Source organism: Panthera uncia, chromosome D2 (assembly GCF_023721935.1).
Source record: "Panthera uncia isolate 11264 chromosome D2, Puncia_PCG_1.0, whole genome shotgun sequence".
Taxonomy (NCBI): domain Eukaryota; kingdom Metazoa; phylum Chordata; class Mammalia; order Carnivora; family Felidae; genus Panthera; species Panthera uncia.
In genome coordinates, this window is record NC_064818.1 from 20,653,034 (window position 1) to 20,667,102 (window position 14,069).

The 14,069-nt window shown below is 36.8% G+C and overlaps 1 protein-coding gene across 1 annotated transcript in view; it reads right to left on the bottom strand.

Moving 5' to 3' along the window:
• ANK3 (ankyrin 3) overlaps positions 1–14,069 on the bottom strand; it is a 335,763-nt gene that overhangs the window by 73,302 nt on the left and 248,392 nt on the right. Inside the window, exons 26-28 of the mRNA XM_049646133.1 lie at positions 9,094–9,200; positions 4,183–4,407; positions 1,235–1,389 (exon numbers count right to left, since the gene is read on the bottom strand). Of these exons, the coding sequence (XP_049502090.1) occupies positions 1,235–1,389; positions 4,183–4,407; positions 9,094–9,200 (487 nt within the window). The remainder of the gene's footprint in view (positions 1–1,234; positions 1,390–4,182; positions 4,408–9,093; positions 9,201–14,069) is intronic.

Sequence of the window (14,069 nt, forward strand, 5' to 3'; positions counted from 1 at the left end):
GGACTTACTATGTGACAAAGGCTGTATTTCATAAGTGCTTCACAGAATTATTTTTTCCCAGTAACAGCCCTATGAAGTAAGGAAGGTATCTCCATTTTGCAGAAGCCAAAGAGGCTCACAGGGACCAAAGAACTTGACCATGGTCATCCCTCAAACACCCGAGTCGTTCTAGCGCCTTTGTCGTCACTCTGAAACCAGAAGACTGTGCTGGGTGCATTCCAAAAGCCAGTGCATTAAATGCTAGGACAGCGAATTTTATGGCAGGTGAACTATATCTCCAATAAAGCTATTCTTTAAAACAATTGCTGAATTTGTAGTGATTAGGGAGTCAGTATAAAGATTAGTCAGGCTCAGTCGGTTTAGCGTCTGACTGGCTCAGGTCATGATTTCACAGTTCATGAGTTTGAGACCCACATCAGGTTCTTCACTGACAGTGCAGAGCTTGCTTGGGATTCTCTCTCTCTCTCCCCCTCTCTCTTGCTAGCTTGCTCTAAATAAATAAATAAATAAATAAACAAACTTAAAAAAATTAGAGTCTTTCTGTGATGCATTTGGCCTCTAATTGTTTTTCACCCCTTTAAAGGAAAACTCTGCATCAAGTACCTACTCTCAAAACAAGTCCATTCCCAATGTCTACTAAGAAAACCTGCTTTGTTCTAAGGGTCAGAGAGCTGAAGAAGGTGTGTATGGGAAGTGATACACTCAGCTATGTGCCCTACTAGGTCACAGAATACGACACAGACTCCAATAATTAGTCTTGCAACTTATTATTGCCCAACAGAAGTTAAAAATTCACGAAGAATGTTGACATAATCGGGGAGAAGATGGAGACACAAGAAAGGATCCAGAAATAATAACTCCAAAAGTAAAATGTGAACATATTTTCTTAAAAATGTCCTGCATGCTTTGCATACCTTCCACTATTATTTCCCCTCCTCCTGACACATTTTTAATTTAGAAAACTTTCTCAGGTTTTGGAAAGATTAATATATCTCATTGAAGATGGAAAGAATCATCAAGTGGTATTTGTACATTAGTGTTATGAAAACAAAAGGCTGTTGGATTGACTGGAACTTCATGCCTTGCATACAGATAAGAGCACTAAACACTGAGGAACCGGACCCCAAGCTCAGGATGCAGACATGTGAATTTCAGGTGCAGTTAACTCTGGTGTAGTCATGCCTTTGATTTCTACCTGCAGACATTGACAGAAACCAGGACTTGTCACCATTACCTTCATCCATGCCATTGAGTAATTCGGTTAAATCTTCATTTTTACTGTCAAACTGATGCTCCTTCCATGTTTCACCATTTTCACTTCGAAGAACAATGAGTTCTCTCTCCTTTCCTCTCATGGACCCAAAGTGAGGGATTTCCACTATGACAGGGCTGGAAAAGAAATCCACATTATTTTGGTATCAAAATGAAATATGTTTATAGTATCATACTTAAAAAAAAAGTTTCATTAACAGTATTCATTTGAAAATCAGAGGTGCCACTAAGGTTGGGAATGATTTCAAAGCTGCAGAATCATTTGCTAATAAATAATATATCAGAAGCCTGATAACATGCCATCATTCATTCATTCACAAACAATTCATAAGGGCCTATCATATGTTAGGCATTTGATTTAATATGGGAGAAAATATTCAGCACATATAAACAGGAATTTTGAATCAAGGAATTGAAAGATTAAAACAGACCATAAGGAAGTTGGTCCATTTTTAAAAACACAATAGGTATATTATACAAAAAGCTAATGATTTAAAAGGACACAGTCATTTCTTTGAAAAAGAAATTCTATAGATTTCCTATTTTGAAAGATCACAGGTGTTTGTCCCTTCGCAAGCAAACAGTCGACATAACAATTCACTCCCTCCAACAGTGACTTTCCATGACTTTTAATGGCCTGTATGGTTAAGGCAGTTTTCTCTGGTGTTTAATTTGTGAGATGGTTGTGGGCAGCTTAATTTCCTAACACTATAATAACCTGCACAGAAATATTTAAACTTTCTGAAAAAGCACTTGTTGGTTTGAAATTGTAATCTAATGATATATTAAATTTTGACAGTGTCCTTTTGCAGAAGAATGCATAAGAATGGCTGCAAATTGAAGACAGCCAATCAAGCACAGGAATCATTTTGTTAAATTTTAAAACAGGATAAATGGCTAAAAAGGATGAATGGAAGTAAGCAGACCACAATCACACACAGTTTATGTAGTTGGATTGTGCAGCTTTATTTTATGACATTTAGTAGACAGTATCATTATTCTCCTACAGAGGTTGTATGTAACCTCACCTCTTACCCTACACGTTTATGTGCATGTCACAACAGAAGATACGGGTTCAGATAGGTAAGAGCATAAAAAGGGCTAGTTGTTGTAATGATCCAATAACATGAATATGTATGAACATTTTATTTATCACAAAAGCATTCTCTTAAAATAGGATGATAAATATGATCATTTTACTTTTGACAAAATAATTAGAATTAATTCAAATTAAGGATTTCAACATTTTTTAATAATGCCTTTATTTTTTGGTAGATAAAAACAAAATCAACTACTCCTAAGAGTGTTAATAATTTCAAGAGTTAAGATATTTACCATAGTTTTTAACCACATCTGATATGACTTTTGTTTTTTTTGAGAACTAGATACAATCTTTGCAGGTTAATGTATCAGATACTGTCTCTGTAAATATTTGAGGAAAGTGGCTTTGTGTAGGACATTGAACAACACTGGAGAGAAGGTATGAACCAGGGCCTCTGACCAAGGTGAAAGCCAAGCATAAGTTTTCATAACAGGTTTCTTCATGCAGACTGCCAAGGCAAATCCCCCAACCAGACAGACAAGCAAACAAACAACAGATACCAACACATTTCAGCTTCAACAAAACAAAACAAGACGATTTAATAACTGTAGTAGAACATTCTATCTGCTGCCTATTTGGCTTTCTTTAAATATCTTCTAGCCCCAACATTTATCAAAATCAGTTTACTTATTGAGGACTTTTCTTTCTCAAAGACCATGAAGATTACTTAGTATGCATAAGTATGTACTTTGAAGAAAATGTAACTCTAGACACACACACACACACACATATATATATATATATATATATATATATACACACATATATATATTCACACACATATATATCATTTACAGCAAATGTTGATTCAAAGCCTGCAAATACTTTCTCTTACACTGGGTTAAAATTAGATTGTCAGTCTGTCTTAAAAACTACCATATTCAGTTGAAACATTTCAAATTAAAGAAAGGTTTACAAAAGCACAAAGTTACGAAGCAGAATGCTTGCAGGAAATTCCACATGCCGGAGAAGCACAAGATAGGTAGCGATGCTACATTAAGTCAAGCCACTATGATTTTTGTTTCTTTCAGTGACACACATCAACTGAAAGCATTAAAAACTGAAAAAATAAAAAGAAACTTAAGACAAGAATAAGACCATGGGTGTGACAGAAAAAAATTGAAAATGGAGAAAGAATTGTAGACATTCTGAATCTTGTCTATAAAGATCCTACCCAATAAATTTTGTTCCTTGAGGCCCAAGCTGCAGGATTCGGCTAACCAAACTCTCACCCTCATTTACAGGGGGAGGATTGGTAGGAAGATGCAGTTTACTGAATAACATCCATGCAGCAGGAAGAGAAACGAGAAGGGGAAATTGTGAACAAACTGTCCGTCACGACAGAGCCTGCCTGATTTGCACCCAAGTGCCACCTCAGGAAAAGAATTTATTTTTCCTTTTTGTAAAATATCATTATCACAATGGATTATGTCCCTACAAATTATCTCTTAAAAAGGCATGTACCCATAGTAGCCAGTTATTCATATAATTCCAACATCTGTATTTTTTCTTAAGAATGGTGCCTTGACTTCTACAGGGGCTGCTGGGGTTCCGTGCACTCACTGAGCAGAGAACATGCTTCTTGGTTAGTAAAAGCTTTGACCAGCAAACTGAGTTAAGGAAGTATCAGCCTACTCGCTTTTCACAGAATTACACAGCTTTGTGACCTTTGACACTACACGAGAGGTGTACTCAATCAAAATGGTCCGACTATGCCGTCTTAATAGTTAACTACTTGAGTTAAAAAGGGCAAAGAAAATCATATATATCATACAAGGGCCAAGATAAAAATTGACAAAAGCACTTACCCTAAAAATTGTGCCCCTGCAGGACCCATTTCTACCAGCCTACTGGCTAATCCCTCTCCTTCCACCATGGGGGGTGGGTTGGCCAGTTTATGTCTCTTTACCAATCGGCAGGTGATTCGGGTGGGGGCCGTACACTTGCGCGGGGGGATGATGATTCTCATCCCGTGGTGACGGCTCCCTCTCATGGAGCCTCCTCTTGCATCCACCATAAAACTAACCAGAAACCTGTAGGGAGAAGACCAGAGGCCAAATCAAGGATACATATAAACCATCTTCACAGCAGGTTTTGAAATTAAATGTTAAGGTTTAAAACGACAGACAATGTGGCTATCATTTCCTCTCTTTAAAAATAAACTGGAAAGTAAATACAGTGGAGTCACACCAAACATGCATTTAACTTGTGAATTGGGCAAAAAGGGAAACGTGACAACTTATTATTGGTGGGACGTGGCCTCCTAGTAGAAGCCAACCACTTTGTCAGATGCTCCGATTGAGGAACAGTGAATGGTTCAAAGCTGTAACAAAAACTGTTGTGCATTTAAAAACCCAAGCCCAGGCTGCCATATGTGGCCTCTGCAGATGGCTTATGCTGTATTCAAAGGTCATTTTAACCACTATAAGTGGTTTTAGCCATATGCTCACTATGGACTCTCACTCCCTGACAAGTCAGATGAAACTCCATGGTATGTCTTAACATGTACAACTCCTAAAATAAATATGTACGTATTTAATCATACCAGTCTAATTTGCACTATCACAAAGCAGAATATAAGAACAAAAGCAGATGCCTAGTTCTGCCAAGGCAATTTTGATGGAAAGGGATTTAATCCTTTCAGCATAAATTTGACTTTAAAACTGTTGAAAATAACTATACTTGAGTATTTACACAGCCATACAAAACTAGTAACCTAGACTTTTTAGAAGATGTCTCTAAATTATATATTATAATTCTGTCATTGGCCTTTACATTAAAGCTAATGAAGAAAAAAATATTTGTTTGCATGTAGATATGAAAATATAGAGAAACTTATAGCATCTCATCTGGGTAATAGCATATTGCAATTCTCGATTCCTTTCACATGCTCATGAAGAGTCGTCCCCAAATCTCTGCTGTCATAAAGCACTCTGGTAACATAAACCAGTGAATCCGACTCATGGAAGAGTGGAGGTCAGACAGGAGAACACTATGCCCCTGTGCATTCCAACTTCCACATGTGAAAATACGCTTATTACTGCAACAGCAATAAATGTTGATAATGAGAAAATTGTTTGAATACCTATAGTATTGGGGGTGGTGGTGGAAAATCCCATCCATCAAAAATCTTCTACTAAAATGTAGTTCATCTAAATAGAGTTCTAACATCTTGCAAATAGATTTTAGGACCTTGCATGGAGGTGCTAGCTGGGGACTTGATCTTAGAAGAGTAACCTCTTCCTCAAAGCAACTGACCTGCCATCCCCATGGAAAAAGGCAATAGCATGGTGATCATTTCCCAGGCAATCAGATGTCCAGGACCAATTCTGGTCATCAGTGAGGTAGAATCAACTTCATATCCTTCTGCTTATTTTGGATTTAGCCATTTTCCTCTGGGTTATGTTTTTTTTGTGTGTGTGTGTAACATTAGATCTACTTTGAGAGGTTGGAACCCCTGTAATGTTCAAAGTAAGAGGGGAAGAAACTAACCCCTCTAAAACAAAACACAATACACACCTTTCTCGTCAAAGACAAAGACACTTATCTACTTGTGCAAGTGTCCACATGAATTGCCTCGGGTGCTAAATGACAAGGCTCACTTGAAACTGCTCTGGGGAGCCTACATTGTCTTGTCTTGGACACACACATATTTAATAACTACCTTTACTCAGTAATGAAGATAATAGGGCAAACTTATAAAGAAGCCTAAGACAAAATCTTACCTTTCCCAGCATTCAGTAGTGAAAATCAACTTGTGATTGGGAATACTAGCAACAGAATGAATTAAAAATGATTTGAGGTCAACTCTGGGTTTGGAAATGTGGTTGTATTAGCACATATAAACACAAGAGTGTTTACACTTGGAGGGCAGTGTTTGCCCTGGCAACAAAGAGCTGATCTCAATAATATAGATAGTAATTTGGATCAGACCTGCCTTGTTCGCTGCTTGACCTGCAGGGCTGAGCACAGTTCCTAAATACAGTAAGCACATAATACATGTTTACTGAATGACCCATTGAACAAAAACTATTTTGTTAGAGGTGCTTTGGAACCGCCTAGGTCAGATGCGGTTACTAATACTAAAAATATATCTATATGAAAAAGATATATATAAAACACTTGTAGGTGAGCAATATGAGGGTAGTTTAAGAAGGTCATCAGTGTCAATATAAAAATATCCAAACTACAAAGAATATCAGACACAAATGGAAAAAAACAAAACAAAACATATCTTAGAAGATTTTAACGACAAATTAGAAGAAGAAGCTCTTTCTCTGGATTCTGCGTAGCACCCAGTGCCTAGTTGGTACTCATTAGCAGTAATTTATTGTTCTAAGGTTTTCAACTTTATAGAGCCAATAGACTGAGGAAAGGAGAGAATAAATATTAAGCAGGGCAAGGGTCCTGTTATTCAATAACATCATGAATTGTTTTCCAAACTCATTCTCTACATATTCTATGCAAAATAAAATTTCATGCAATACAACTCATAGAAACAAATCAAAAGGTGATGTTTAATCATATCTTTTGTATCTTATTAATACTTAAACTAAAGCAGTAATTCTACAAATAATCCTAAAACTAACACATGAATGTTTCTAGTTGTAAGAACAGCAGGATGACAAAAGCTGATACACTACAGACACTGACACATCTAACTGTGGGAAAATGTCACATAAATTAAAAATACAAAAAAGGATGGTTCACATAAAGGACACAGTTATCACCTTGAATCATACTGAGGAAGTGGAGAAGAATAGCTGCAAAATAATTTAGAAAGCAAATGGGAGAAATTAATGGAAGATAATTAGAAGCAAGCAACAGAAAATGTCAATGATAAGCAAAGGAAAAATAAAAACTGTCAGAAAATGAAACCAAGGCTTTTGGCATTTGTGGGACAACCTGGAAAAATATTCGCCTTCAGTGGCTATAGAAGCTACTCCCTAAGACCTGACAGCACTAGTGAACCATTTCCAAGTGTATACCAAGTCTATATTTTCCTTTTCAAATAAGCCCATGCCAGCTGCCATTACTTTTGCTTTCCTGGACATGTCTATTGCCTTCAATAAATTCAAGAGGAAGGAGAGAGAATTTGCATAGTCAAATATTTCATCATCTCCAATGTACAGGAAAGTTCACCTCTGATTTTATTATTCTATGTTCCCTCAATTTCTCATTTGAAGTTCCAACTATCATTTGAAGCAAAGCACAAAAGCAAAGCATGAAAGTTTCCTAAATGACACACTTTTCTTTCCTATGTAGAGAAAACGTTGGCTCTAGGTCTTTGTAACATGGTGGGCATTCACCAAGCTTGATACAAAGAACCTCTTCAACATGTGGCTCACTGAATGTATCCTAAGTATTTCAGTTTCCTTCCCAACTGATTGTTTTTTGCTTTTCTAAGTTAAGACCCATAAACATCTAACATCAATGATGTAACTATTTTAAGCAATTAAAAATTATTACTCCATAATTAAAGAATTTTATAATCGAGTTAAAGAGATGTAATGTTAATTAGTCAAAGAATATGTATGTGTAGTTTATAGTTTACAAAGTACTTTCACGTCAATTACTTCCATTTGAATGATATTGCAATTATTTGTGCTACAAGCCACAATTCTGTAGGATACTTTAACCTGCAGCATTACTCTAAGTCTGACTTTTCATCTGCAAAATGGGGATAGTGGTAAAACTTATTTCACAGTGTCATTTTAAGGTTCAAAAAAATATTAAGTAAGATAATACATGTAAAACATTTAACACAATGCCAGGCACATAAAAAGGTAAAGCTATTACAATTTATTTTAATTAAAAGCAGCAGAAAATAATTCATATAACACATATAGCATTTCAGAAATGTTAATTACTGTTAACTAATTTAATTCCAAAATACTCTGTCCTTGTCCTGGATCACAACTAATTTATGGCCTAAATGCCAAATTTAGAGGTGAAAATACCTTGAAATTTTCATCATCTCAATGATTTCTATTCCATTTGTGTGGCATCAACTATCCCAAGTTTTAATTACTGACAGGTGAAGAATCCCATATGTAAATATGCACTGATTATCAATTCAGTAGTTAGAGCAGGCTACCTTATAAGCCGCCCACCTCTAATTCTGCTACCAGTGGGGCAGCGGTAAGGAGCCTGTTCAATGTGGTTTTTACCACAGCATTTCTGGGGTACACACATTGGTACATTCACTTCTTTTCTTTTAAAAATTAATTTCTTTTCTTCTAATTGTAATTTAATAAGACTTAATCATAATTTTATTTCAGGAGTGCAGGAGGTACCAAACTGGTCTGAAGATTTCAGGTGTTTCATCATGTGAAGCAAAGCACAAGAGCAGTCAGCAAGGGATGAACAGAAATACCTCCATATATAATTTTCCATTAGAAAGGAAAATCAGACACTCAGAAATAAAACTTTATCTGAATAAAGTAAAATTAAGGGAAATGACTAGATTTACCAATACTTTAATTATTTTCCTTTCCAACAGTGTTTTTTTTTCAACAAAAAACAGGTATAGCAATTTGCTCAGAAAAGAACATTTACAAATGATTTACAAATATATATGACATATACTCACTAATGAAGTCTTTTAGAAGAACAATATTTCATACATATAAAGCTTGTCAATATGAATTTATAAATACAAACAACAAATGTAATGTTCATTTAATGGGATAAAGGTAAGTGACTTTTAGATTACTTACCCAGAATGAACAGGACTTGAGACAAGATTGACATTGTCCAAGGTATCTGCAGCCCAGCTATAATGTCTAAGAGAATCTGAATCAAATTCTCTTGTAAATGTTAGATGCTGCAAAATAAAATGATATAAGGCATCAATAACTCACATAAGACACTGGTTTCTCTGTACCTACAAAATATACCTGTATGTCTCTGTAACTTCAGATAGTCAAAATAAATTTGTACTTACTCCTCTATAGGTCTACACTGAAGTTTCAAGAATAGAAAACAAAGTTTATTGATAAGTTGTTTTATTTTAACCTTTTTTTAAAAAATGTTTAATCTTCATTTTTGAGAGAGAGAGAGAGAGAGAGAGCGTGAGAGCGAGCTCGAGTGGGGGAGGGGTAGAGAGGGAGACACAGAATCTGAAACAGGCTCCAGGCTCTGAGTGTTAGCACAGAGCCCGATGCGGGGCTCCAACCCACAAACTGCGAGATCATTACCTGAGAAGAGGTCAGACGCTTAACTGACTGAGCCACCCAGGTGCCTCTGAGTCTTTTTTTCTATACATGCCACTGCATGAGTTTAAAAGAAACACATTTTTTTCATGTTTATTTATTTATTTTGAGAGAAAGAGAGACAGTGGGTGCCTGCAGGGGTAAGGAGCAGAGAGAGAGGGAGAGAAAGAATTCCAAGCAGGCTTCAGGCTGTCAGCGCAGAGCCCAATGCAGGGCTCAATCTCATGAACCAAGAGATCATGACCTGAGCTGAAATCAGGAGTTGGATGCTTAACTGACTGAGCCACCCAGGTGCCCTGTTTTATTTTAGTCTTCTAGGACAGCATCTTCAGTAACTGACACGGCAAAAGAAATATCACAGAAGTAATGCTAACCATGATTTCAGCTACTTGAACACATCTCCAAGTTCATCTTACAATTATAAAATTCTTTCCCATGTCTCAAAAAAAAAAAAAAACCCACCTTGCTGACTTTTGTTTCCAAGTGGGGCAGAGTAGCTAGTGGAAGCCTACTGCTGCTGCAAGCACACCCGGTAAATATGCAGATGGGCTCTGAACGCCATGGACAAGAGGCACAGAGAACAAGGGAGCTGCCCTCCAGAGAGGGGAAGGGCTCGAAGACCCCTGTGGGCTTTTTGTTGCCATGTTTAACTTGGATGCATTCGTCAATTATCAGTGCAGATAGAATTTGGGCTTTGTACCTGCAGGGGCCACTACTGGGGCCTAGAAAAACTAAGGGAGTTTTGGTGGAGATCTGGGTGGCCTTAAGCGTGCCACAGATTTCTGTGCAGAACATTTCCTGAATTCTGGGACTGTGCAGAACAGGAAGCTAGAAACCTAACCAGAAAATCACTAAAAGGCACAGTGTTGCTTCTTGGCAGTTTCATGAAAAAAAGATTTAGAAGTTTGGGACTTCTCAGGGGAGAGGATCACACAAAATTTTCACTTAAGGACCCTGAAGGGCCAGGGACAAAGCAGAGGTAGTCCCAAGTTTACCAGGGAGGCGAATAATTTTGCCTCATTTCAGCCAAACCTCGACTGGATTGAAATGATCAGCTACCACCCTATTTGTCTAGCAGAGGGAGGGTGCACACTTTATGGAGAATTACATCATCATCGGGTGTGTCCTGTCTACAACTTTTTATATATCATGTCCAGCATGGCCAGAGCACATGAACAAAAACAAAATAAAACAGATACCATAAACAGACTCCCAGGTCATCCTACATTTTGAAGTAAGCAAATAAGAACTTTACAACAGCTTTGATTAGTATGTTGAAAAAAATGAAGGAAAAAACAGAGGAAAGAAATGAAGAGCTGGATAAGTTAACAAGGCACTGGAATTACATAAGAAAGAATCAAATGGGCATTTGATCACGTCTAAATACAATGCCAGTTCTTGACTAGGCACAATAGAAAACGGGGTCAGATAATTGGAAGTGTAGATGGAAAAATGTACAAAAGAAAGGATTTAAAAACAGAATGGAAAACACAGAAAATAGTATGAGACATGTGGAACCCAGTGAAAGGTTTTAACATGTGCAATTGGGCTCTCAGAAGAGAAAAAGGCAGAAGCTATATTTGAGGAGAGAACAGCCTTCCTTTACTGGTCTCCAAGACAGATAGGGACAGAGCCTCAGGCAGAAAATGGGAATCTTTTCTGGGATTTCCCAGTGACTTAGGAATCAGTGGGAATTGGGATTTCCCAGTGAAATGTCTCTGGCTTATTACTTCAGTAGATCATGGATGAAAAGTCTTTCTGCTCCCGTGCAGAGAGCTTCCCATGAGCTTAGTAGTGAGCAAACAGCCAAGAGTCTCTAGACAGTTGTGAAGTGTATAATATGAGGAATAAGATAAACAAATAAACAAACAGAACAAAAGCAAATCAGAAGAAACTGAGGCATTTCAGTGAGAAGAAAACTTAAAATTTTTCATTAATATCCAGAGAGAGGAGATCTTTTTATACTTATAAAGCAATAAAACACTAAAAACAAACAAACAAAAAACTCAGAGAAAAAAATAACTCATAGAAAGTAACAAATACGATAGCATTAAAGTTGAAAAAATATCTAGAAGTTAGGGGGAGATTTTCAAATGTAGAAAATAGGAGAGCATACAAGAAAGCAGAGGATTATTTCAGGAATTCCAAACCCATTTGTTTTCTCCAAAAAAAAAAAAAAAAAAAAAAAAAGAGAGAAAAGTTTTAGAAAGAAAAAAATAGTGAAATAGAGAAGAAATCAAAGAAATAATTCAAGAAACTTCCCCAAAGCAGAAGACCTGAGTTCCCAAAGTAAAACAATCCACTTGAATGACCAGCATTATGAATATAAACTGACTATAGCACATCATGATGAAATTTTAGAATCTGGAGACAAAGAAAGAGCCTACAAATTTAGAGAGGAAAAGTGATCACACATGGCAGACTTCCACCAGTCTTTTAATAGGAAAAACTGAAGTTAAAGGCAATGGAGCAGTTCCTTCAGCGTCCTGAAAGGAAATGATATTCAATCCAGAATTCTAAAACCAGGCAAAAAAAAGGTACGGAAATAGAATTAAGATATCTTCAGAAATATACCCCCCCCCAAATATATTTCTCATTAACTCTGTAAGGAAACTATTGGAAGATGTATTCCATCAAAGTGAAGGACTCAACCAAGAAGGGGAAAGTTTTAGGTCTAATATAAGAACATAGAGAATTTTCATGGTGACAGGGAAGGAAGACCCAGGAGGACATCTATGCAGTGGAACTACAAGGAACTTGACAAGTAAGAAAGCTCCCAGAGAGATGAAATTTATAGAACACCTAATGAATGTGATCATATTGAGAGAAGATTGGCATAACTGGGAGGAACTGGTGGACTGGACCAGTGATATGTAGAGAGAACACCAAGCAAATGCAAAAAACTCCAGGGAAAGCAAAATATTGTGCCAAAAAGAAAATTCAATCAATACATTTCGCATCTGTGGAAAGCATTTACATAGGCATAATAGAAGCACTAAATGCTGGCATAACCAAAGTAAAATACAACTGTTTGGGGGAAAGTAAGGGGATGCAAAGTGTGCATGGTGGGAGAGAAGAGGTATTTAAAAAGTAACAACTTCATCTTCCATTTTGGGAAGTGAATAAATAATTCCTGAAATGGGTGAAAGCCAACAAGAAGCCACATACACATTTTAGACACACGAAAGCACATGATAAGAGCTATCAAAAGGTACGCTAAGCAGTTGTGTCTGGAGAGGAGAAATTGGAGGCTGAAGGTATATATGTGAATTCTTTTTTTTTCCTAATGAGTACGTCTTATAAAATGACATGGCTTTTTATTTGTTTCTATAACTTCAATAATAAAACATAAATTTAAAAACTTACAGTGAATTACAAAGATTTTTTTTTAAAACACTGAAATCAAATTGGGAAAGAATTAGAGTCAACAATAGCAAGGTCCTAACCCCAAACAAGCAACACATCACTTCAGAAAGTTCCTAAATTCTATATGGATTAACCAAAGATTGTGTGTTAGTGTTAGTCCAGCCTTATTCACCAATTTTACTGACTTCTGGAGACTCCAACCAACTAACCTTCAGAATAGGGCAAATATTAGTATAAAGTTGGTGGTGATACTCACTTTAATTTTTTAGCACAGTATCAATCCTACATTTGGGGCCTTGAGGTCACTTTTCACAAAGGATCCATTTTTTTTAAGTTCTAACAAATAAGTAATATCACTCCTCCTTGGTAATTACATTAAATTATTTACCTTTGGAACTCTTAGAAACATTCACTGGCAACATTAATTATTGAAACAATGAATTATACCATGCAAGGAGGTATCACTGCCATCATGTACTATTTATGGAGGCAGGAGTGTGCCAGCACACTGGGGTCCCAGGTCCCTGTCAGTCCTTCCTGACTCCTTTACCTTTGCCACACAATGAAACTTTGTCAGCATACAAATGAACAAATGTAATATGAGCAAATGTACTTGTTCAAAATGATGAGCTGTATGTTCCCAATATTTGTCCCAACTTTATTTTCCCCAAAGAGGTTTGCTTACATTTATGAGCAGACCTATCAATTTTAATAACCTAAACACAAACAACATGTTCTTCCCACACCATATCCCTTTAAACACAAAATAAGGCAATTTAACTGAACCTATATTTTTTGGCCTTTCCTTATCTTTATTTATTGAAAGCCCTTTTGGAGATGCCCCAACATGACTTGATGGCTTTATGGTCCTTGGTGAATTTCTTAACTTTTCCCAGTCTCAGTTTCCTTTGAAATTTTCAAATTGAGAGTTGCTTGCTGTGGACATTCAATAAAACTGTACATTAAGGGGCACCTGGGTGGCTCAGTCAGTTGAGTGTCTTGACTCTTGATCTCATCTCAGGTCATTATCCCAGAGTCATGGGATTGAGCCCCATGTCAGGCTCCTCCCTGAGCATGGAGCCTGCTTAAGATTCCCTCTCTCTCTCTCTCTCTCT